Here is a 22,927-nt window from a genome sequence, read left to right on the forward strand (position 1 = left end):
CTTCCTTGTCAAGCGCCGGAGCGGACCGGGACTCAGAATTACCTGAAGTCTGTTGCGGGCCGAGGGAAACAGAGGTCTGTATACCGGGACATTAAGAAGACTCCAACTGGTCGAGGCATAGCCTGACTTAAGGACGTTGTCCAGGACTCTACCCCGTCCCAAAAAACCCTTCCTAGTGCCCCTGCCACTTCCACAGCTCCATCCAGCCCTGGGTCACGTCCTGGTCACCGGGGGTCTAAGGGTAACACCCCAAAAGCCCCCACAACATCCATGGACAGGCGGAATTGGGTGACAAGCTATGAGGGGTCTGAGGGGGAAGTGCCTGTGCCCAGCAAACCACCTGTAATGAACCTGACTGGTCAAAACTGTATTGTATTTAGGGGTAAACTTAAAGGTTCAGTGTCTGGTGGGTCAGGTACATCAGGGGTATCTTCTAGAGCAGATACTTAAAAATCTGTGTCTTCACCATGGTCCACAGATCACAGCGGAAAATGGTGGGCTCCAATATATCAGGGTTACTCGGTAGCTATGGACCGTACCCAGTTTGTGTTAATAGATGGAGAGACAGTAGATCACTGTTGGGATGAAGGCACCTACTCTACAGAGGAGGCTGCTGAAGAACCCTGTAAGAGATTAAGGGAGATCCAGCAAGGGATTGTGATCCCTAAAGAGCCTTCTATCCTTTATGACGAAATTGCTCCAGTGGAACCTTTATTCTGGTTACTACCAGGCAAGGCCCATGGCAAGAAACTAACTAAGTTAAGCAGGGCAGACAGAGCCATAGTGGCGAGGTATAGGCAAATCTCATGGCTATGAGTATCCTTACGTGCCAGAGCCCATTATGTTAGAAATTGAGGAGTAAAGAGTGCCTTGGCTCTGAGACACAGTAATAGATTTCCTGAGCTCTAAAAATAGTAACTCAGCTTTCCATACTGAAGAAAGAGTATGCTACCTCATGAGGGTCTGGAGTGTAGGGCAGAACATTTTCATGCACAAAGTTGTATATTATTCAGAAAATGGCCCTCCTCAGTCTTATTTTGTTAAGGTGGTCAACCACAATGGTCATACCGTAAGGAAACCAGACCCCAGACATTATTATTAATAAGGATTCTCCATGTTGGAGACATCCCAGTAGTTGTTTATCACCATTCCAAGGTGGGTGGGTATGTAACCTGCAGGTACTATGATGGTATTAACTGAATACCATGTTAATATTTGATGTACTTGTTGCAGATTCTTCATCTACAGGATGGCCCAGGAAATTTAGGTCATAGTGGGAACCATTGGATTGCACCTGAGGGAGAGTGTAGCCCTGGCTGGTTTGGGCTAATACGTCTGCCCTCCTCCTGGTAGTAATCCCTGGTAAGGGCAGGTTGCCAGGAGGGATCATGGGTTTTCCCCACCTCTCTGCAGCCCAGTGAGTCACAGAGAAGGTAGTGTAATCGGGTCTGGTGTCCAATCAGGGGCAAGGGGCTGGTTCTTACTGGATCTGTACTTAAGGGGCTGCATTTCATGAATTTAGTTAGTTGCCTCTACCGTGAGAGAGGCTGGTCTACCCGAGAGCAGTGTGCAGGGCTCTGAACACTGTCTGCCCTCCCTTAGGGGAGCGTTGGGAGACTGTTCCCCTTACTCTATCAGTGTAATGCGTAGCTCACCACAAATGAAGCGTGACCACGGTGCTGAGGTAGGGAATTGAGTAACGCCAACCAACAGCCACACGGGCGCACCTAGAATGTAGATTGGTCATGCAAGCCAGGTCAGGAGTATAAATGTGAGAGTAGTAGAGGGTTCTTGCCGGATCAGGACTGGAGAGTAGCGGATTTTCGGGGTACGTAGCCAGGTTCAGGTTTGGAGAGTAACGGATCGTCAGGGTGCATAGCCAGGTCCAGGAGTAGAGAGGTCCGGAGTCCAAGGTACGTAGCAGGGTCAGGCAGCGGCAGGATCAATCAGACAAGGCTAGACAAGGCAAGGCAGGAGAAACAGGAAGTAAATGCTGCAAGGTACGGCATCACACAAGACTAGGCTCAGCAATTTGTGTCAGAAGCAAGAGGGTATATAAAGGGTGATCCTCCAATGAGAAGCCAGGGCGGAACCAAGAACCGAATCCTATAGGCTGCTTGTGCACACAAGCATGCCCTATGATACAGCCTGATCCGGAACGGAGGCGGGACCGAGCACGTGCCGGCCCGCGCGTGTCACTGATGTCAAGGGGCGGAGACTGGAGCGCATGTCACTCCCATGCCAGTCCTGTCCATCACCAGCGTGGGGGCAGAGACTAGGGTGTGAGTCAGAGGGGAGGCTTTATGAGCGCACTCTCCCCACGTCAGAGCGGGGGGCAGAGTCAGAGCCGGCGGCAGTCAGACCACGCAAGATCCACGGGCGCGTAACGGGTCCGTGAGACTGCACATCCTGGGTGTTCGTGGTGGCAGGTGAGGAGATGGTCTCCAACCGCCAGGATGGCGGATCCTCACAATCAGGGAGTAAGGGAATAGCTAGGACTGCTCCTGCTGTCCGCTGGCTGGGAGTGTAGTCCTGGGGCATCCTGAGGGTGCAGGCCCTAGTTCTGCTGAGTGACTGCTCTGCTGTGTGCATAGTGAATAAAGAAATACTGTTTAATATACTTCTGTCCTGAGATTGAAATCTATTGGGAAGAAGGAAAAAGAGACTCTCAAGCAGAGATTTCACGCCATATCCTGGGGGCTGCAAGAGCTTGAGGCGCTGTCACCGTGAGTACGAGTCAGGTTATACCCCAGAAGCCTGTCCTGTTGCTATCCCCTACCATCATGCGGGAGACTCAGGGCTACTGTTTATCATCAGGTATGCACCACACTACTCCAAGTAACCAGCGTAACTTTCCCCATAATAGTCCCTATCTGCGATTAGGGGGGGGGGGGTAAATAGGGTTACACAAACATATTTCTAAATAGAGATGATAGAGTATCTTAACGGATGTACAGATGCAGTGGCCATTATTTTAACAAATCACGTGGTGTATACCTCAGAATAGACAATATTAGAGAAATGCTGCACACCTCAGAGTAGAAAAAATAGTCATACAGTTACCGGTGCTCCAGTGTTTGCACAAAAGCCTGCAATCAGTCATGGACAGATGAACAAAAGAACATAGCGCACAACAGATTTAGCAAATTCAAACTCATTTATTTGAGCCAACACAACGTTTCGACCATAATGGTCTTTACATGCCATTGTCACTTGAAAAAGACCATTATGGTTGAAACGTTGTGTTGGCTCAAATAAATGAGTTTGAATTTGCTAAATCCGTTGTGCCCTATGTTCCTTTGTTCATCGTATACCTCAGAATACCCATGTCATGGTGCGGGATTTCTTCCAACCGTACCGCTTTAAGATGCGAGTGCAGGTGAGTGCATAAAACGCCATTTTAGTGTTCTGGCTTTTAAACACCTGAAATTGACACAGTAGCATAGTACTGTACACATTGCAATTCATTCACTATGGTAATCAAGGGGTTAACATAACTATCCATTGTATGACATACAATGGGTCAACCATCCCCTGTAATATCGCTAGCCAGCCCAACCTCCCTCCCGGTGCACCTACCCCCATAAAACACCCTCACGCTCCCAAATAACAAAGACTCCCTTTACAGTACTGGCTATTAGCCCTACTAGACAAAAGGTGGCTAATCGGGCAATATGTTTTTACATAATTGCAACCAGGAGATACACTGGTGTGGAATCTCACTTTTTTCGGTGGCAGGGACACTTCTGTTGTGAAGATAATTAGCGATGAAGGTGCCTGTGCTCCACATGGAAATCCAATATGGCCACTGAAGTGGCCATTGACCAATAGGAAGCCACAACCAATTACTTTGCGGCTCCAATCGGTATGTGGTTTCCATGAGATTTGATGACCATATTGTTTTCCCAGAGGGAAGCCCTGGCACTGGTGAGTATACCAGTAATTATATATTGTACCATGGGGTCCATAGACTGGTTCAACACCGGAGGATCCCCTGGCTCTAATTATGTCAAAAATATATTAAATGAAATGCCCATGCGGAGTTACTGCAACCTTTGTTAACGTTCCAAGATGGGTAAACATAATTAGGACTAATTGGGTAAATAGAGAAAAAGGTACAGTGGAAAGCTAAATTAGCTCATATACTGTACGTAGGTTCAAAAGTAAAATATTGGGAGAAAAAGGTTGATGTGTGAAATACTGTACAGTGTTTATGTAATATATTAATTATATAAATAGAGTACATGGAAAAAAACTGCTCTGCTAAAGAGGACAATTATTTGGGGATTAAGGGCATTTACTTGAGGAATTTTGAACCGTCTGAAAAGGCCTGGAAGAGGGCTTAGGCTAAGGCCCCGGTAACTCCACTGCAACGCGCGCCCGCGAAATTGGCGGCACGTGCAGCCGATTCCCTGGTCTGCAGCTCACTGCAGGAAGAGTGACGGGGACACGGCCATGACGTCACCCGGCAGGTTCGCCCTCATTGGCTGAACCGCCGGGGGGCGTGCCGTATGGCTCATCGCGAGTCCTGCTCTCAATTCTATTGAGAGCAGGAGCAACTCTCGCCCCAGCGCTGCGGCCCCCCCTCGCAGCGGGCCCGGCGCCATTGAGGGGAGGGCTCTCGTCCGTGCAGCGTCCACCACAGCCGACGCTGTAGTAGGCAGCGGGGTCAAGGCCTTACCCTTAATACCTGAAGGTGGAGAGTCGAGGAAGCAGTCAGCGATATCAACTGAATTGCTATGTGACTGGCTAATAAAGGACTTGTGGGGGACCTACAGTACAGTATACCCTCTCAATTCAGGGCTTTAGCTATGAAAACACATACAAAGCTTGGAACAGAAAAATGGATATCCTTAAATCAGAAAAAACAAAGGTTTTAAAACTTAAGCTGTGAAAGTAGTAGAGGAAGTAACACAATAGTAGGCTAATATATCTTGGGTACAATGAATTCCTATATCTCTGTTTTTTTTTTATTTCAATTGCGTAGAATTGCTTAGAAAGGAAAAACTGCAAATATGTTTAATTATATTTCCTATTGTAGGTGTTTTATTTTCTGCCTAGGCAATACACGTATTTGCACAAATAACAAGTTCTGTTATGTGTCACATTGTTTAAAAAATGATTGTTTGGTCTTTCAGGTGGCAAGAGAAGAAGCTGCACAAAAGGAGGTGAAAGTTAAGCTTCTGACTGAGTCAGTGAGCAATTTTATTGCAAGAGCTCCACCTGCAGCCCATGAAGGTTTAAAAAAAGATCTTGATGTTCTAGTTACCAACTATGAACGGCTATGCAGCAGGCTCAATGGAAAGTGTGAGACACTAGAGGTTAGTATTAATATTAGGATCTCTGAACCAAACTTATGCTACAGTAAATATTCCCAGAACTGTGAATATGATAACATGTTCAAAAAGATGAACTACTCTATTAGAAGATGGTCATATTGCCCAACTGACAATCAAAATATGAGGGAGAGTGTGTCGGTCCTTTTTTTTTTTAGCAGGGGACCCATTGAATTATTGTATATACTTCACATAGAGTCAATTATGCTTCACGTGCAGAGATGCACACCTGCAATACCTGGAAAATATGCTGATTTAAACCAGTTTAATATATTTTGCAGATTTAAATCAATCTCTCTCTCTCCATTCCCTTTTTTTCTTTTCTTATTTGTATATGTACAGCATGTGGCAATGTATACTTCTACATTCTTCCCTAAACTGGCAATCGTTTAGTGCTCCTGTTATAAATACTTTTTTTGTGCTTCTTCCCACAGGAGGTCTGGTCATGTTGGTGTGAACTTTTGTCATACTTGGAAGCAGAGAACAAATGGCTTGATGAAGTTGATGCAAAGTTGAAAGCAACACAGAATATTAAAGGAGGAGCGGAAGAAATCTCTGAAACTCTAGATGTACGTTGTGTGGAGTTTGTGATGTTAAATTTACTTGGAATGATTTACAAAGGATGCAGCATGCTGTAGAATCCTGCAGATGGTAGTGAATGTACAGTAGACCAGAACATGAGTTATATTATCCTATTTATGCATAATTAAGAGCATAAAAAATATTACTATATCTAAACCAGATATTTTATGATGGAATTTAAGATATAGTTGTCCTGTAGGCAGGTTAATTTAATATGCATTTGAAACACACACACAGGTGAGATGGATTTCTGCTACAAACGGATTTTATTATTCTCTGTGGTGTGCTGAAGGCCATGATTTTAGTGCAAAATATTTTCAATTCATCTCATTTTTCTTCCAGTCCCTAGAAAAATTTATGAGACACCCAGAAGACAATCGCAACCAGATTAAGGAACTGGCTCAGACGCTGACTGATGGAGGGGTTTTGGATGAACTGATCAATGAGAAACTGGAGTCATTTAATACACGTTGGGAAGAACTAAATCAAGAGGTAGAAATTAAATTTCTTTTTCAAGGAGTTTGACCCTATTCTTCCAATTTCCAAATTCATTTTCTACATTATGACAAAGGGTTGTTTGCCAGCATGCATTGTATGTACAGTACATTTGATTTGGAACTTTTCACCTGTGGATTTCATTGTAAATCTTTTTCTAATTCTCTTAACTCAGAGATTATATACTTTCTGTTAAGTAGACTTCCAATGAATGCTATACTTTTAAGGCATTTTTTTTCCGAACGTACCAATAATTGATAATTGGACATATTTGCTTAAAGTCTTGACTTATTTAGTACTATATTTACCCCATTTCACTGCACTTCTTTCTTTGCACATTCTTTACAATGAGGAAAAAGAAGATTTGAAATAAACATGGAATTGCCAAGTGGTTAAAAAGAGGATTAATTATTTCATTGTACTGCACAGCTGATAATTTAGTGGAATTTTATAGCAAAAGATAAATCACTATCCACAGCAGGAGAAAATAAAACAGTCCATTAGATCACTGTTTTTCTTTGTAGACTTAAATAGGTAAGTTAGTTTTCTAAGGCTTACAAACTGTATAAAATCATAGGCTCCAGATTTGTAGCTCCTTCAGGCGCTGCTATTCAGTCACATCCATATTGTAGGTGGGATCCCACAAAACCATCAATTGCTGCGATTACACTAGTAATTTAAGTCTAATGTTGACTGAATTGTGTCCGGCTCTATATGCCGCTCTTGCAGGAGATAAATGAGCAAAAATATTTGTTAGCTGTGGATAAATGCAAAAAGTGGCAGCTATATGGCATTTCCTGATGCCATTTGAAGAGCTGATTTATTAATTCGTGGCTTGGAAATGTGCGGGCCATAGGAAAAAAAGGTGGAAATATTACGGTGACACGGAGGAGGAAATTGATTTCTTTACAGTTGACCATGTTGTGCTGTTGCACTAAGAAGATATCATATATTGGTTTTATGGCCCAATAGTTCTGAGGGGTCCCAAGTGAGAGCAAAACTATTATTAGAAGCAGTTATTCCACACAGCCAGAAATGCTTACCCAAAATTCATACTTGTGCTAAAGCAATATACTGTACAGGAGAAGGAATTCAAACTAAGTACAGCACTTACTACATTGAATAGATAAGGTTATTAACATGAACACATGTATGCAACATCTTAAAACAAATCATAACCTATGTCACTTCTAAACAAATTGACCAGCAATACGATAAAATAATATTATATGGGAGAAGGAGTGGCTCAGTGAGTAAAGACTACTGACTGACTGGCACTGAGTCTGAAGCAGGGGAACCTGGTTCAATTCCTGGCTTCTTGTGACCTTGACTAAGTCACTTTATGTCACGAGAGACTCCTGTGGTGTGTAGGACCTTGGTGGCTGGAACAGCGGGAGCAGGTAAAGATTATTGGGGTCACGGGCTAAGTTCGGTGGCAAGCGGCAAGTTGGATCGTCGTGGGCAAGTAGGGGTCAGTGGCAGGCAGAAAGCAGGATCGGCGTGGGCAACCAGGGGTCGGTGGCAGGCAGCAAGCAGGATCGTCATGGCAACACGCAGAGGTTTAGCAACAGGAAAGCAGGAGCAGGACGGGAGCAGGAACTGGGTAGGGGAGCAGGAACTGAGACTAGTGAGCAGGGACAGGTCTGGGACTTGCTAGCAGGAAACAGAGTGGGTCAATCTAGTTAAAAAGCAAGGGCCTTTAATATGAACAGGACTCCAATACATAACAGAACAGGAGTGGTGCAGGAACAGATCAGAGGCAGAGGCATGGAGTCTGACACAAAACACAGGAAAAGGCCAAACTGGAAGCAGGAACTAGAAGGACAGAGAACAGGAGCAACAAGAGGCGACAGACAAACCCCAGAGCAGACAGAAAGCTGCAGCACACCCGGTGGACAAGGAAAGGAACTATGGCTAGGAGCAGCATGTCTAGGAGATCCTGACACTTTATCTCCCTGTGCCTCAGGCACCAAAAACATAGATTGTAAGCTCATGGGGCAGGGACCTGTGCCTGCAATATGTCTCTATAAAGCGCTACGGAAAACTAGCAGCGCTAAACAAGAACATACTATTATTATTATTATATACTTCTACTTTTTAGGCCATTAATAATGTTTTTTTGATACCCACATCTCCAGAACTACTGTTTACTGTGTATTACGGAGTATATAGAAGGTAAAGAGTGGAACAAATCCAATGTCCGTGCAAACAAAATCCACAGCAGTGTGGTCACACAAAATTGAAAAAAAAAAAAACAGCATGGAAAAGTATCAACGCTGTATCCTCATTTGTCTAAATGTATCAGAATAAGTGCTTCCTTCCATAAATAGCAGGCCAGGCCTATATATCAATTTATGCTTTAATTTGTGTATTTTGTGAAAAGACCTAACTAGGTCTCATGAATCACATGTGACTTGTATTGGGGTTGGCTCTGGATGACGCACCAGGAACCACCGGAGCGCAGTGGACCTGGGAAGCACATCTCTCACCGATCCACAACAGCCACAATGAAACACTGCTTTGGTGATGAAACACAATACACAGCCTTTGTTAAGTTGATTGAAGAGGTATACTCACTCGTTCCTGGCCACTGGAAGTGGCATCAGCGTGCTCACTGCCGCGTGAGACAGCAAATGGTAGAAAACGGTAGATATCGGTGCACAGCTGAAAGAACGAAAGGCTGGAGATCAAAAGTACTATAACATGATTTATTTAACACATAAAAGAACGGACAACTGCAAGAGATCCCTCTAACGCGTTTCACGCTACAACAGCACTTTGTCAAACCACTGCTGTAACGCGAAACGCGTTTGATGGATCTCTCGGGTCCTCCGATCTTTCATGTGTTAAATAGATGGTTTTATAACACATTTCCTCTCTAGCCCATCATTTATTCAGCTGTGTAACACCATCTACCCTTTTCTACCTACTGTATTACAGAGTAAAGATTTTTGAATCCTTTACATACACTTGAAAGATTAACTAAATGAATGGCATATAAGAACTCACACCATGGTAGATTAATTCCTTGTTTTTCTTTTATACTGTATTAAGGATATCAATTATATACATTTAAGATATAACTAGCAGTCGCCATGACTCACCCCACCACCGGAACCTGCTGCCTCTGGCCACTTCTCTGTTAAAGTAAGTGCCTACTCCTAACCTAAACCCATAATCTAAAAACCATTATCCTAAGCCCTTACCCTAAAACCGCCTATCCTAACCCCTTATCCTAAAAACCACTACACTAAGCATTAAATCCCTTAAATTTACCCTATACCTTAAGCCCTAAAACCCTCAAATTAAGCCCTACCCTAAACAGTAATAAAACTTACCTTAGAAGTAGCCAGTGGTGGGGATTCCAGTGGCTGATTGGCTGCAGCAGAAGGTCCGTCTGCGGCTGAATGCCGGCAGCCAGTTGGTCACAGCGAAACGGCCACAACCATATGTCCCATTCCGCCCCTGGATGTATTTGAACGTTTAGATCATACTCTTCATCTTCCTTTTCTCTTGCAAGCTATACATGCTGAGATTCTTTAGTCTTTTCTGATACGTTTTATGACGTAGCTCTTCTTTGTTCAACTAAATGGTTTATGACTTTCCAGATTTATAGTGTCCAGAACGTAACACAGTACTCTAGGTGATGTCATACCAATGATCTATGAAGTGGCATCACTACCTTTCTCTGATGTGAATACCTCCCCTTGTACAACCTAGATTTCTGCTGATTTTTCCCATTGCTTTGCTAAAGCCAAAATCATAACTGCCAGAACTTTTTCCTCTATAGTGAAGAATAGTGTCATTAATCCTGTCTTCTGTCTTTGTTTTTTTGTAGCCCAGATACATGATTTCACATTTTTGGGGCCTTAAGTTGTAGTTGCCACCATGACTGCACAAGGCCTCTGCACCTTCTCCTAACTGGTCTTCGGTGACGCGTCGCTATGGTAACTTGGCATCACATGATGTGTTGCCATGGCAACGTGACGTTATGTTATTCCGATACGTCATTTGACTCCAGAGCCGATCAGGGGGGGGGTGCGAGCTGGGAGGTGAGCAGGCAAGGGGGCGCAGGATCAAAACTTTGCGCACCCTTGCCATAGGGTGACGGAAGACCTCAGGGTTTGTAGCCACGTGATTGCTTAGGCTAGGGATCATGTGGTAGCAACTGGTCCCCAGTGACATGAACAGAAGTGAAGGGGGCTTCAATTCTGTTTATGATTGAGGTTCACCACTCTTGATTGCAAATGACCATGCCAATCATATAAAACCCCATAAATCAGGAAGAAGAATCCCCAAAACTCTCAATTGTTGTGTCTCTGTTGCAACATCATTATTAAGAATTTCTGAAGTAGTTTGAACCAATAAATAATTCAATACTACAGAGTGGCTTGCAAATATCTGGATGATATAGAAGAATACAAATATTAATAATTCAGAAAATTCCAGTCATATTTGTGGAGTCTGAGTGTATTCCTGGGAATCCAGCATCTACTGTACTGCACTTTGTATCTATACTGTAGATAATTTTGGAGAGAGATACTAGATCTGTGCCACCAGAAATTGCAGCTTTTATTTTCGTATACTTCAGAATTGATTTTTCCTTGGGCTGCAGGAAATACGAGAAATACTTTCACATTAAAAAAAAATATATATATATGTTTGATGACAGTGAAACATTTTTATGGACCAAATGGGAAAATTCACAGTTCAAATAGTACAGTAGTTCAGTAGATAGTACATGAGCTTTTCACTAAAGAGAATTTGAATTCTTGACGGGCTCATGTACTGTACCATCCACATCTGTTTTGTCAATTAAATGGTTTTTCTATCTACAAATACTCTATCTCCAGTACTAATACACCTACACTGGCTCTTCATCGAAAGGGTATCAACACAAATCAGCCAAGTTAATAGATAAAGAAAACTAAGTGAGTGAAATGTTATCAGTTTCTGTGAGTCTATGGGGCCTATGCTACTAGCCTTCATAAATCACCTCGCTGGGCCTGTTACGCCGCCAGTTTTATCAGTGTAGTTATCATGGTATTCAGAAAGATTCTGAAGACCTGCGATAGCTAAATGCCCAAAACTGGTGAGGAGCAGCGATGTGATATTCGCCTTTCTCAAAAGGCCTCATTTGTCTAACTGCAGCCATCTACTGCGATCTGGCCAGTGCACAAGTCGCCAGCGATCGCAGGGTTTTAATAACAATTTTAATACAAGCCATTATGGGGTGCCGGTATCTCCTATGCATTTTAATGTCTCGCGTTACGTGACCGTGGGATTTAAATGCATAGGAGATAACGGCACCCCATAACAGGGCCTGTATCTCGGGAAGCAGGGGTCCCCGAACCTGAAATCAAAGCGGTTCTGCTCGGGAGACCCCCTGCTCACCTACACTAGTATTAAAATTGTTATTAAAACAGCTTCATTACCTAAGTGGCTAGCCGCTAAGGCAATGAAGGGGTTTAACTGCATTGGGGCAGAGTGGGTGGATGAAAGGGATAGTAGCCCCAGGAATGGATGTTTAGGCCTACCGGGTGGTAACGGGAGGGGTTAACCCTTTCATTACCTTAGCAGTATTAACCGCTAAGGCAATGAAGGGGTTAACTCCACCCGCAACCCCCACGCAAGGCCTAAACACCCACCAAGGGTCAAATATCACCTTCACCCACCCCCGCTACCCACAATAAACTGGGCACTGGTAGTTAACCCCTCCATTGCCTTAGCGGTTAAGCTGCTACGGTCATGAAGTTGCCTGTAAATGCAATTTTCCTGTGTCTGATTCATGTGTATCAGCTCCGGAGACCCCCTGCATCAATCCGATGCAGGGAAAATTCATTTTTTTTCTAAGTCTCTCGCGCCACCACCTATGAAGCTTCTTGGCAGCTTCACGCCAACTTTTTATGGCAAGAGGAATTTGGAAGTAAATCGCTATTCTGGAGCCTCGATAACCCTATCGAGGCTACTAGAATTGCACGAATTTCAAAACCTGCCGATAAGTGGCTTATCGCAGCTCACTTGGCGATGTGTTTTTGACGGAAGCAAAAAATTTCGATTCAGCCCACTTATTGAGGCTTTCTGAATCGCTGTAGGCATTTTTGGCTGATGACAGCTAAAAAGCCTCGATAAGTGGGTTATGAAGGCTAATAGCATAGGCCCCTATGAATGTTTTGTCAATTCTTTTTAACAAAATATATTCAGCTTTTTGGAGATGTTATAATGCAGGGGTAGTAAGCGACCGAGCCACTGATTGAACCTGGGATATCCTTAAAACCTGGCTTGTTGGTAGCTTTTGAGGACTGGAGTTGGCCACTTCTACAGTATTATAGTGATAATCTGGCCTCTTTCTCTCTGGTTTGCTGTTGTATGTAATTGTTTGTAAACGTAATTGTGTGTCAGTATTTTCTGGCACATTTATGTGTGGGAGAAAACACATTGGCACAGGAAAGATTTAATTTTTTACAGCACAATGTTATTTTGACAAAAACTCTTCATTTTAATAATGTAATATTATCCATTGAACTTTGTATGTTTACAACTGCTGTTTCTGCTGTGTTGGGAAAACATGAATTATTTTCTGTTACAAATGAGCTTTGTCAGCATCCTAAACATAAATTATTTATGTTTTCTACTGAAGTTTTCATTGTCTTACTTTGTTTCTCCTGTCATATGAACTTGTGTAAGAAAATGGTTGGGAAAAAGTATAAAATATATACCACAGTCGACCAGAGTATATAGCAAGCTTAATAACATAGAAACACTGAAATTGATGGATAGAGCTCTACAATACTTTAAACCAAACCGGGGGGGGGGGGGATGGCGTTTGGGTCAGAGTTCTGAATCAATTTGCCAAGTTGAGAGAGAGTGAAGTACAGTACCTATTGACTTCTAAACGTCTCAAAACAAAACAACATGTGGAGAGATATCTCTTAACACACCTGAGATACCTGGAAAATTAGCTAATGTGAATGTGCAAATATGCTCATTAGAATATACAAACTATATTTGCTCCAGCAAAAGCCCTATTTCAGGGTCTTGTCTAAACTGTGGTGACTTTGGCATAGTTGTATGTATGTATGTCTTTATTTATATAGCCCCATTCATGTACATAGCGCTTCACAGCAGTAATATACGTGACAATCATATAAATAATAAATCATATAAATAACATATGAAGGGGAGAAGTGCTTCAGACATAAAAGTAACATTTAGAAAAAGGAGTCCCTGTTCCGAAGAGCTTACAATCGAATTTGTTGGCAGGAAGAAAGTACAGAGACAGTAGGAGAGCGTTCTGGTAAGTGTGTCTGCAAGGGGCCAAGGTTAATGTATGAGGTGTTAATTATCAGCCATGGAGCTACTCATATGCTTCCTTAAGCAGGTGTGTTTGAGGTGGGTCTTAAATGTGGATAGAGCAAGTGCTAGTCAGATATTGAGGGGAAGGGCATTCCAGAGGTGTGGGGCAGTCAGTGAGAAGGGTTTAAGGCAGGTAGGGCTTTAGATACAGAAGGGGTAGAGAGAAGACAGCCTTGAGCAGAACACAAGAGTAGAGATGGTGTATAGTGAGAAATTAGGGCTGAGATCTAAGGAGGAGCAGAAGAGTGTAAGGCTGGGGTCATGGTACCACAGACTGTGCGGAGGCGTCCGCAGGCTGAGCGAACAGACTGCCATAAGGCAGTGTTCACGTCCATGTGGCATGCGGGTGCGGGCACGCGAAAGCGGGAGGGGGCGCACATTGCAAAAGAAATCTGTTCAAACTGATTTCTTGGCCCGACAGGCAGGTCACGTGAGCGGTTCGCCCAATGAGGTGAACCAGCTCCGTGACGCCCCTAGGCAAGCCCCTGGGAATGCCCCCCATGGCCCGTCCATCATGGCCAGGGAAAGCACCCGCTTCATCACAGCCTCTGTGTGAGCGAAGGTACCATGGCCCGGGCCTAAAGTTTTAAAAGTGAGGAGAATTGAATGTGTTATACAGGATTTGATAGGAAGTCAGGAGAGGGATTTCAGCAGGGGAGACACTCAGACAGATTTCGGAAATAGTTGAGTGTTTCTGGCAGCAGCATTTAGGATAGATTGTAGGGGAGACAGGTGAGAGGCAGGAAGGCCAGACAGCAGGAGGTTACAGTAGTTGAGACAGGAGAGAATGAGGGTCTTTGTCAGAGTTTTTGCAGTCGAGCAACAGAGGAAAGGGTGTATCTTGGTAATATTGTGGAGGAAAAAAACAGGTTTTTGCTACCTTTTGAATGTTAGAAGACAATGTGAGAGAGTCAAGTGTGACCCCTAGGCAGCGTGCTTGGGCTACTGGGTGAAAGGGAGTACTTCCAACAGTAATGTAGAATGTTCTGACGTATGGATTCCACCTTTTCCTTGAAATAGTCAGCAAAGTCCTGAGGTGAGATAGAGGGTGAAGAACAGGCAGTAGAGGGTGATCTGAGTAGGGAATCAAATACAGAGAAAATATGTAAAAGAAATATGAGAACCATTTTTGGACACTGTAAAGAGATGTGTACAGCATGGAGACTGGTTTAGGGTGAAATTATGTCTTGTATTTATTGAGCCTGTTCCTTTATCCATTCAAAACATACAAAAACAACAAAATAACAAACCCCCCCTTTGTAAGGGCTAACTTACTTTCCCAGACCCTTTCTGCAGGACAGGATGGATATTCCCATTATCAGCCTATCACCCCAAAGTCTCAGGAGATACCTTAAGAAGATGGCCCTCCATGTCAGTCTCTGGCAGGCTCCTGGGTCTTCTGTGTCCAGGAAATATAGGTGCCTGGGTGTCTTGATTTCAGCGCAGCCTTTGTGCTCAAGACAGTGTCTGTGTGCAGGCTTCTTTGCTCTCCTTCTGTCAGCGCAAATGTGAGCTAAAAAATCTCTCTTCTGTTTCTCACATCAGGCATTTCTAAGAGTCCTAATCAGCCAGATGGACTCTGGTTGATTGCCTGTGTGCACTTAACCAGCTGGTTAGAGCTAAGTTAGAGGCATTTTCTCTCAAACAGTGATAAGTCCCTATTACAGACACAATTGCATGTCTCTATTGACATAGTTTCTCTAATTTTCTAACTTTTTGGAAAAGTCAGACCCAGTTAGACAATTGTATATGCAGCTTTTTCCCTTCATATTTAGACCAGGCTTGTAGTATCTAAAACCGTTAATTCCATTTATACCAGTATGAGCTGGTGTTTTTATTGAGTTATCTCAATGCTTCTTCTTTCCTGAGTCATAGTAGATAAATCAGATGCCTCTGTTTTGTATATGTGTATATCAGGGGTGCACAAACTTCCTCGGCTGCGCCCCCCTTCCTGCTCTGTCTCCGGGTCCTTGAATGCGGCCTCAAATGACGCAGCGAGATCATGTGACGTCACGTGATCAGCGGCGTAATTTGACACCCGTTGCCATGGAGATGCGTGGCCTGGTAAGTGATTTTACAGAGGCCTCGCGCTGAACAGCCTGGGGCCTCTGTAACTGCTGCGCCCCCCTAAAATCTGTTGCTCCCCCCCGGTTTGTCTATACAATTAACTGCATAACCTCCCAGTCTGGATAGATCCTTCACTATTTAATGTTGACTGTTTTGTACAACTTTGTGTCATTTGCAAATGTCAGTACCTTACTATTTATCCCTGATAAAGGTGTTAAATCCTGGGGCGTGTATACATTAAAGAATACATGATCCAGTATAGACCACCAGGAATCCCCACTGTTGCCTATCCTTTCACCAGTCTTTGGCGAGGGACTTTATCAAAGGGTTTTTGAAAATATAAATAAACTATTTATCTTGTAATTTTAATCACCCCTTTTAAAGGATCCTACTATAATCTGTAAATAGCTTTGGTATGCAATTTGATGAGTTTAAAGGTGGTTCCAAGCAGCAGGGGAACATTGACAAACCTGGCCTGAAATTTAACACCACCTTATAATTGAAGATCATTTTCTTTCCATTCTCAAAATTAGCTTGTGCAAATGAAAACAAACAAACATTTAATCACAGTCGCTTAGAATTTTATTCCTGTAGCATAGTTTCTCTTTCTGTGATTACTTTCGAAGCTCAGCTATTTTTTTTATTTTAGATACTTTTCACAGTTATTAATGTTTCAGTGGCTCCTGCCGTGGCGAAGCACAGTATATTCCTCTCACTTCACTCACGCTCACTTCTCACTTGTTGCAGTGGCTTACTGTATGTTGGATCGTGGTGACCGTGACCCTATTCACTGTGCATGAAATCTCCTGAACTACAGCACATAATGAGATCAGGAGGGAGTGGGATAGGCCTCAGAACAGGAGATTACAGGATTCAGGCCAGGTTTTCTTTTCACAATTTTAGCAGTGCTTCGCAAATCGTGCTGCAAAGAGGTTTCAACCACTGCCCACATTTTAAAAACGGCCTCATCCGTGTCTACAGTACCTCGTTTTATTTTTTATAACAAGTGTATTCTAAAGGCAGCCTGAATGAGTGGCAAAAGTCATCGAAATCTATCCTATAAAAAGGTGTTTACTAATTATTGTATTTTTGGTGGCAATGGAATTGATGAACACTAAAAAGATAAATAACTTCTTTCTGGTTTTTTTTTTTTTGATTCACAGGCTGTGAGGAGACAAAAGGTTCTTGAACAAAGTATCCAGTCTGCCCAGGAAACTGACAAAGCCATTCGCTTAATTCAAGAGTCTCTCGGCTCCACTGACAGACAGTTGACGGCCTACATTACAGACAGAGTTGATGCTGCCCAAGTTCCCCAGGAAGCACAGGTAGGCTAATGTTAACCTCTTCATACACATACTGTGAGACCACCGTGGATTTTTGCCTGAACTGTGTTGTTTGGTGGAAAGTCTGACTTGTTATCCTTTCTTTCGAATTGAAAAAAGAAATGATTGTACAGTAATACACTCACTCTAAACAATAGGTAATGTAGTAGGTAGGCGCCATTTTAGCACAATGGGTAAGACACGTAAAGCAAAAATAACAAGTTTCATGTTCTAAACAGTTAAACCAATTCTGTTTCCACCATTACAAAAAAAATATGCTGCTCCTATAACTACTCATTTTCACTTGCACTGGCAAAACAATTTACTTTGCTACAGTGAGTATTGTTCACATACTGTAAAGCTGATTACTGTGGCTGCTCCTGTGAGTCACCCCTTGGTTATCTAATCAGATTTGATTATGCGTCGGATGTGTGTGTAGGATGACCTTGCATTCTTGAGATTAGATCCAAATATACAGTACCAAGTAAATTGTTGCTTAGTCACAGCTGCTCAGTTGCTGTTGTGTGTGTGTGATTTTATTTTAAGTTATAGCATAAAATACACAAAGCTACTGGTTAAGAGGTTAGAGTTCTTGCTCTTAACTCCACATTTTTAAAGTTTAAAAAAAATTATATTTAAAATGTTAAAAAAAAAAAAAAACATTTTTACGTAAAGAAATAATAATTATTGACATTAAGAACGTTTGCTTTCTGAGTTTTGTTAAAAAATGTCAGCTGAATATTGTAAAACAGTGCGTTCCTGGCTCTTTCTGTTGTTATTTGCTTTATTCTACTGCAAGTCCATTATAAAATTGGAAAGGCAATTAAGATGTAGCTTGCATGTGAAGCACATTATGGCGATGCAGGCTGTATTGCAGTGTGTGTATACAGATTTTCTATTCGTTCACAATAGTAATATCAAAATGACAAATGAAACAAGAACTAAAAAAGAGGGAACAGGTATTTGTATAACAGCCAGTTCATTGATGCAAGGTTTTGCATGGTTCTACAGTCTTCAAAGATCCTGCAGTGGCTTGACTGACAAGTCTCTGCAAGGTATTCCATAAAATAAAAGGGTCCTTGAAAAGTGGATACCACCGAGAAGCTTTCATTAATTACAGAATGGAGGATTAACCATGTATAACTAATATTTCCTTAGGTAATACAAAAAAAGCCCAGGAACCCTTTCCCTAGTGTTTCTGTTGTGAAGTGAGAGCTCATTTTTGATAAGCCTGCTGCAATGTTGGATCTGCCATTACGTGACTGGACTTCTTGTGTTTCTTCTATATTTCATATTCACTCAGATCTCTAAGCACAATCCCTGTGTACACTGGCTTATTTATCAGAACTACGTCATAGACAGTTAAATAAACAACTACGTGTTATATTACATTACAATCTAAACTGCATTATTTAATTACAGTGCTACAGATCAGTGGGGCTCAAACTTTTTGAGCTGCGGCCCCCTTCCTGGGAGCCGCAGCGTTCGCGCCCCCCCTCTCCCGATGGCTCGGCATCAAATGACGTTGTGGGTCATGTGACGTCACGTGACCCCACAGCGTCATTTGATGTGCGTTGCCATGGCGACATCTTGCCGAAGACCCGGCTGGCAGCAGGTAAGTAGGTTACAGAGGCCTCATGCCTCCCCCGGCATTTAATTTAAATGCCGTGGGGAAGAGCGCGTGTCCTCTGTAACCGTCCGCGCCCCCCCCCCCCCCACAAATTCTCCTGCCCCCCAGTTTGCGCACCGCTGCTATAGATCATACAAATGTAGAAAGACTAAGGGCCTCATGCAGTAAGCAGCGATATGCCACTTATCGCCATCTTATCGCCAAAAAAGCCTACTGCGATTCAGTAAGCCCCAATAAGCAGATGCGCAGCTATAAGCCACTTTTCGGCACTGATCGCCAGTTTTTCAAACACGCTCAATTCTATAAGCCCCGATCAGCTTATCACAGCTGATCACCACTTTAGAATTGAGATTTCTTCTCCAAATCGTCCCGCCACAAAAAGTTGGCAAGTAGGTGGGGAGAAGCTGGTGAGCGGCGAGACGGCATTTAGAAAATAAAATGCATGTTTCCTGCATCGGGTTGATGCAGGGAGTCTCCGGAGTTGATATTAATTAATATCAGCACCGGAGGCCCCCGGCATGAATCCGATGCGTGAAAAATGCATTTACAGGCAACTTCATTACCTTACGGCTAACCGCTAAGGCGATGAAGGTGTTATGCACCTGTGCCAGGCTTATTGTGGGTAGCAGGGGTGGGTGAAGGTGGTATTTGGCCCTTGGTGGGTGTTTAGGCCTTGCCGGGGGGGTTGCGGGTGGACTTAACGGTATTAACCGCTAAGGTAATGAAGGGGTTAACCCCTCCCGCTACCCATCCGGTAGGCCTAAACACCCATCCTTGGGGCTAATACCCCCTTCACCCACATCCACTACCCACAATAGAAAAAAAATACAGACACACACAACAGCCCTGCTACCCACCTCCTAGGCCCCAATAAACCATTACAATAACTAATAAACACCAATACACAATCCACCCCACGTCCCCACACATACTGTTAAATCATGATTTATTTTTTACATACACGATTAATACCCCAGGCCGGCGGGGGTCCCCGTGTGGTCCCAATGGGTGTCTGTGGAGCTTTGGGTGGTCCCCGCTAGTCTCCGTGGGACTCCAGGTCCCAGTGGGTGTCTGGGGGTCCCCTGGTCATTCCTACGGGTGTCTGGCGGCCCTCGGGTGGTTCCCATGGGTCTCTGGGGTCCCTCAGGTGGTACCCACAGGTTCCCGGGGCTCCCACAGCTGTGGGGCCCCCGGTTCTTCCCCGCAGGTGACATCCATGGGTCCTCAGGTTGTCCCGTGGGCATCTGGGGGTCCTCGGGTGGTCCCTGTGGGCATCCAGGGGTCCTTGTGTGGTCCCCTTGGGTCCTCACTGGCCTGCGGTACTAATCCTGTATTTAAAAAAACACTAGTCATGCAGCATAAATCAAGTAAATAAAAACAGTTCTACTTACCCCTGGCAATGTGAAGGGAAACTTGTCAGAGTACTGCAGGGCCATGTTCTCCGATTATTTTGTGACTTTTGTTTTTTTAAAGTTGATCATTGACTGGCATAGTATTAAATCATGCTCAAATTATATGGACATGATGTACCCACTGTGCCATTCAATTGTTTTATTGCCATTTATTATTTATTTAGTTGGCTATGTGCTGTATTTTTTTGGGCCAGTTTTTTTATTCCTTCACCATTTCTTCCTATAGTGGCAACTCATGCCCATATTATATGAGCTTGATGTATCCACTATAGGAATGAATGGGTGAAGGGTGGGTATAGTGGGTCTGGGGTGGGTGGTTAGGCCTTCCAGGTGGGTAGCAGGGCAGGGTGGGTTAACCCCTTAATTAATATAGCGGTTATTAACCGCTAAGGTGATTAAGGGGCTAGGGGCCATTAGATTGTATTTATTATTTATTCTTGCTGAGGAGGAGGACAAGGCCCTGCAGTAAGCTGACAAGGACACCCTTCACATTGCCAGGGGTAAGTAGAACTATTTTTATTTACTTGATTTATGCTGTATGACTAGTGTATTGATTTAAATGTAGGCCATGTTTTTTTAAATACAGAATTGGTACCGCAGGTCAGCGGGAACCCACGGGGACCACCCGAGGACCCCCAAATTCCCACGGGACAACCTGAGGACCCACGGATGACACCTGTGGGGAAGAACCAGAGGCCTCACAGCTGTTGGGGGACCTGCGGGTACCACTCGAGGGCCCCCAGAGACCAGTGGGAACCACCTGAGGACCCCCAGACACTTGTGGCAACGCCCAGGGGATCCCCAGACATCTGCGGGGACCTGGAGGCCCACAGAGCCTAGCGGGGACCACCCAAAGTCCCCCAGACACCCGTGGGGACCACCCGGGACCCCCGCCAGCCTGGGATATTAATCGTGTATGTAAAAAAAAATCATGGTTTTACAGTATGTGGGGGCATGGGGTGTGGATTGTGTATTGGTGTTTATTAGATATTGTAATGGTTTATTGGGGGCCTAGGAAATGGGAATTAGGGCTGGTGTGTGTGTGTGTTTTTGTATTGTGGGTAGTGGTGGTGGGTGAAGGGGGTATTAGCCCCAAGGATGGGTGTTTATGCCTACTTGGTGGGTAGCGGCAGGGGTTAACCCTTCATTACCTTAGCGGCATTAACCGCTATGGTAATGAAGGTGTTAAGTCCACCGTCAGCCCCGTCGCAAGGGCTAAACACCCACCAAGGGCCCAATACCACCTTAACCCACCCCCGCTACCCACAATAAGCCTGGCACAGGTGTTTAACCCCTTCATTGCCTTAGCTGATATCCGCTAAGGTAAGGAAGCTGCTTTAATGCCATTTTTATTAATAGTGTGTGGGAGCAAGGGGTCTCCTGAGCTGAACCGCTTTGATTTCAGCCTCGGGGACCCCTGCTTCCCGAGTTACAGGCCATGATATTTTAATCACCCAGTTACATCACGCGGACCCTTTAAAAATGGTGGCAGTACCTGGCACCTGATGCCCCATACCAGGGCCTGTAACTTGGGAATCAGGGGGCCTCTGAGCTGAACCACTTTGATTTCAGCCTTATGGACCCCCTGATTCCTAAGTTACAGGCCCTGGTATGGGGCATTGGGTGCCGGTGGCGCCGCCATTTTTTTTAAGGTTCCGCATGAAATAACCAGTGGATTTAAATACCAAGGCCTGTAACTCGAGAAGCAGGGGGTCCCCGAGGCTGAAATCAAAGCGGTTCAGCTCAGGAGACCCCCTGCTCCCACACACTATTAATAAAAATTACAATAAAGCAGCTTCATTACAATAGCAGATAGCCGCTATTGTAATACATTTTCAAATTGTTTACATTTGTGTTTTAATACTAGTGTAGATGATCAGGGGGTCTCCGGAGCAAAACCGCATTGATTTGAGGTCCAGGGACCTCCTGCTTCCCGAGATATAGGACCTGTTATGGGGTGCCGGTTTCTCCTATGCATTTAAATGTCCCGTGTCTCATGACCGTGGGAATCCAAAGCATAGGAGTTACCGGCACCCCATAACTGGGCCAGTATCGGGAAGCAGGGGGTCCCTGGACCTGAAACCAACGCGGTTCTGCTCCGGAGACCCCCTGCTCATCTACACTTAATAAAATTGAAGATTTGCGCAGGGATAGATGGCTCTCTCTCTGCAGTAGATAGAAATCGTCGGATAAGGCCTTTTCAGAGGGCTACTCACCATTTCTGCAAATGTTGCCATCGGCCCTTTCTGCATACCGTGATAGCAACACTGCCAAAAATGGCAATTTAAAAATCCCGGTGATTTTTTTTTCCGGCCTTTACTGCATGAGGCCCTAAGTGTCTTCTGTGCCACTCCCACCCCATAGTCAAGCAAACATTGTGGCACCAGAACATTAATGCTGTGAGGGACCCATTACAAAGCATGGATCCCCTACAGTTTGATCGCGGCAGATGCTATCCCTGTCGCTGAGGACTTTTGCTTCCACCGCAGCACCAGGACAGTGAGTCCTGCTACATCTGTAATTAGTGCTCAGAATCAAACTTCTTCAGACTTTACCCCAGTAAACTTGTATTTATAAACAAAAGGCCTATCTCTCAACTACCAAACTACCTTGTGTTGATAGTTTTTTTTTTGCTTTTGGGTAAAACAAGAAAGGCAATTTCATCTCTGATACGGTTTAAAATATGAATGGCTGATAGTCACGTTGGTCCTCTCTTCCATGTAGTAA

The 22,927-nt window shown here is 44.1% G+C and overlaps 1 protein-coding gene across 17 annotated transcripts in view; it reads left to right on the forward strand.

Moving 5' to 3' along the window:
* Window positions 1-22,927, forward strand: part of DMD (dystrophin) — a 2,761,517-nt gene that overhangs the window by 1,279,923 nt on the left and 1,458,667 nt on the right. For 16 of the 17 annotated variants that reach the window (XM_075590265.1, XM_075590266.1, XM_075590270.1 and 13 more), the window contains 4 exons: window positions 5,139-5,321; window positions 5,771-5,905; window positions 6,261-6,410; window positions 17,000-17,161. In XM_075590265.1, the coding sequence (XP_075446380.1) occupies window positions 5,139-5,321; window positions 5,771-5,905; window positions 6,261-6,410; window positions 17,000-17,161 (630 nt within the window). Of the gene's footprint in view, window positions 1-5,138; window positions 5,322-5,770; window positions 5,906-6,260; window positions 6,411-16,676; window positions 16,904-16,999; window positions 17,162-22,927 lie in introns of those variants that run through there. The other variant, XM_075590279.1, reaches the window with a different exon arrangement.

Source organism: Ascaphus truei, chromosome 3 (genome assembly GCF_040206685.1).
Source record: "Ascaphus truei isolate aAscTru1 chromosome 3, aAscTru1.hap1, whole genome shotgun sequence".
Lineage (NCBI taxonomy): Eukaryota > Metazoa > Chordata > Amphibia > Anura > Ascaphidae > Ascaphus > Ascaphus truei.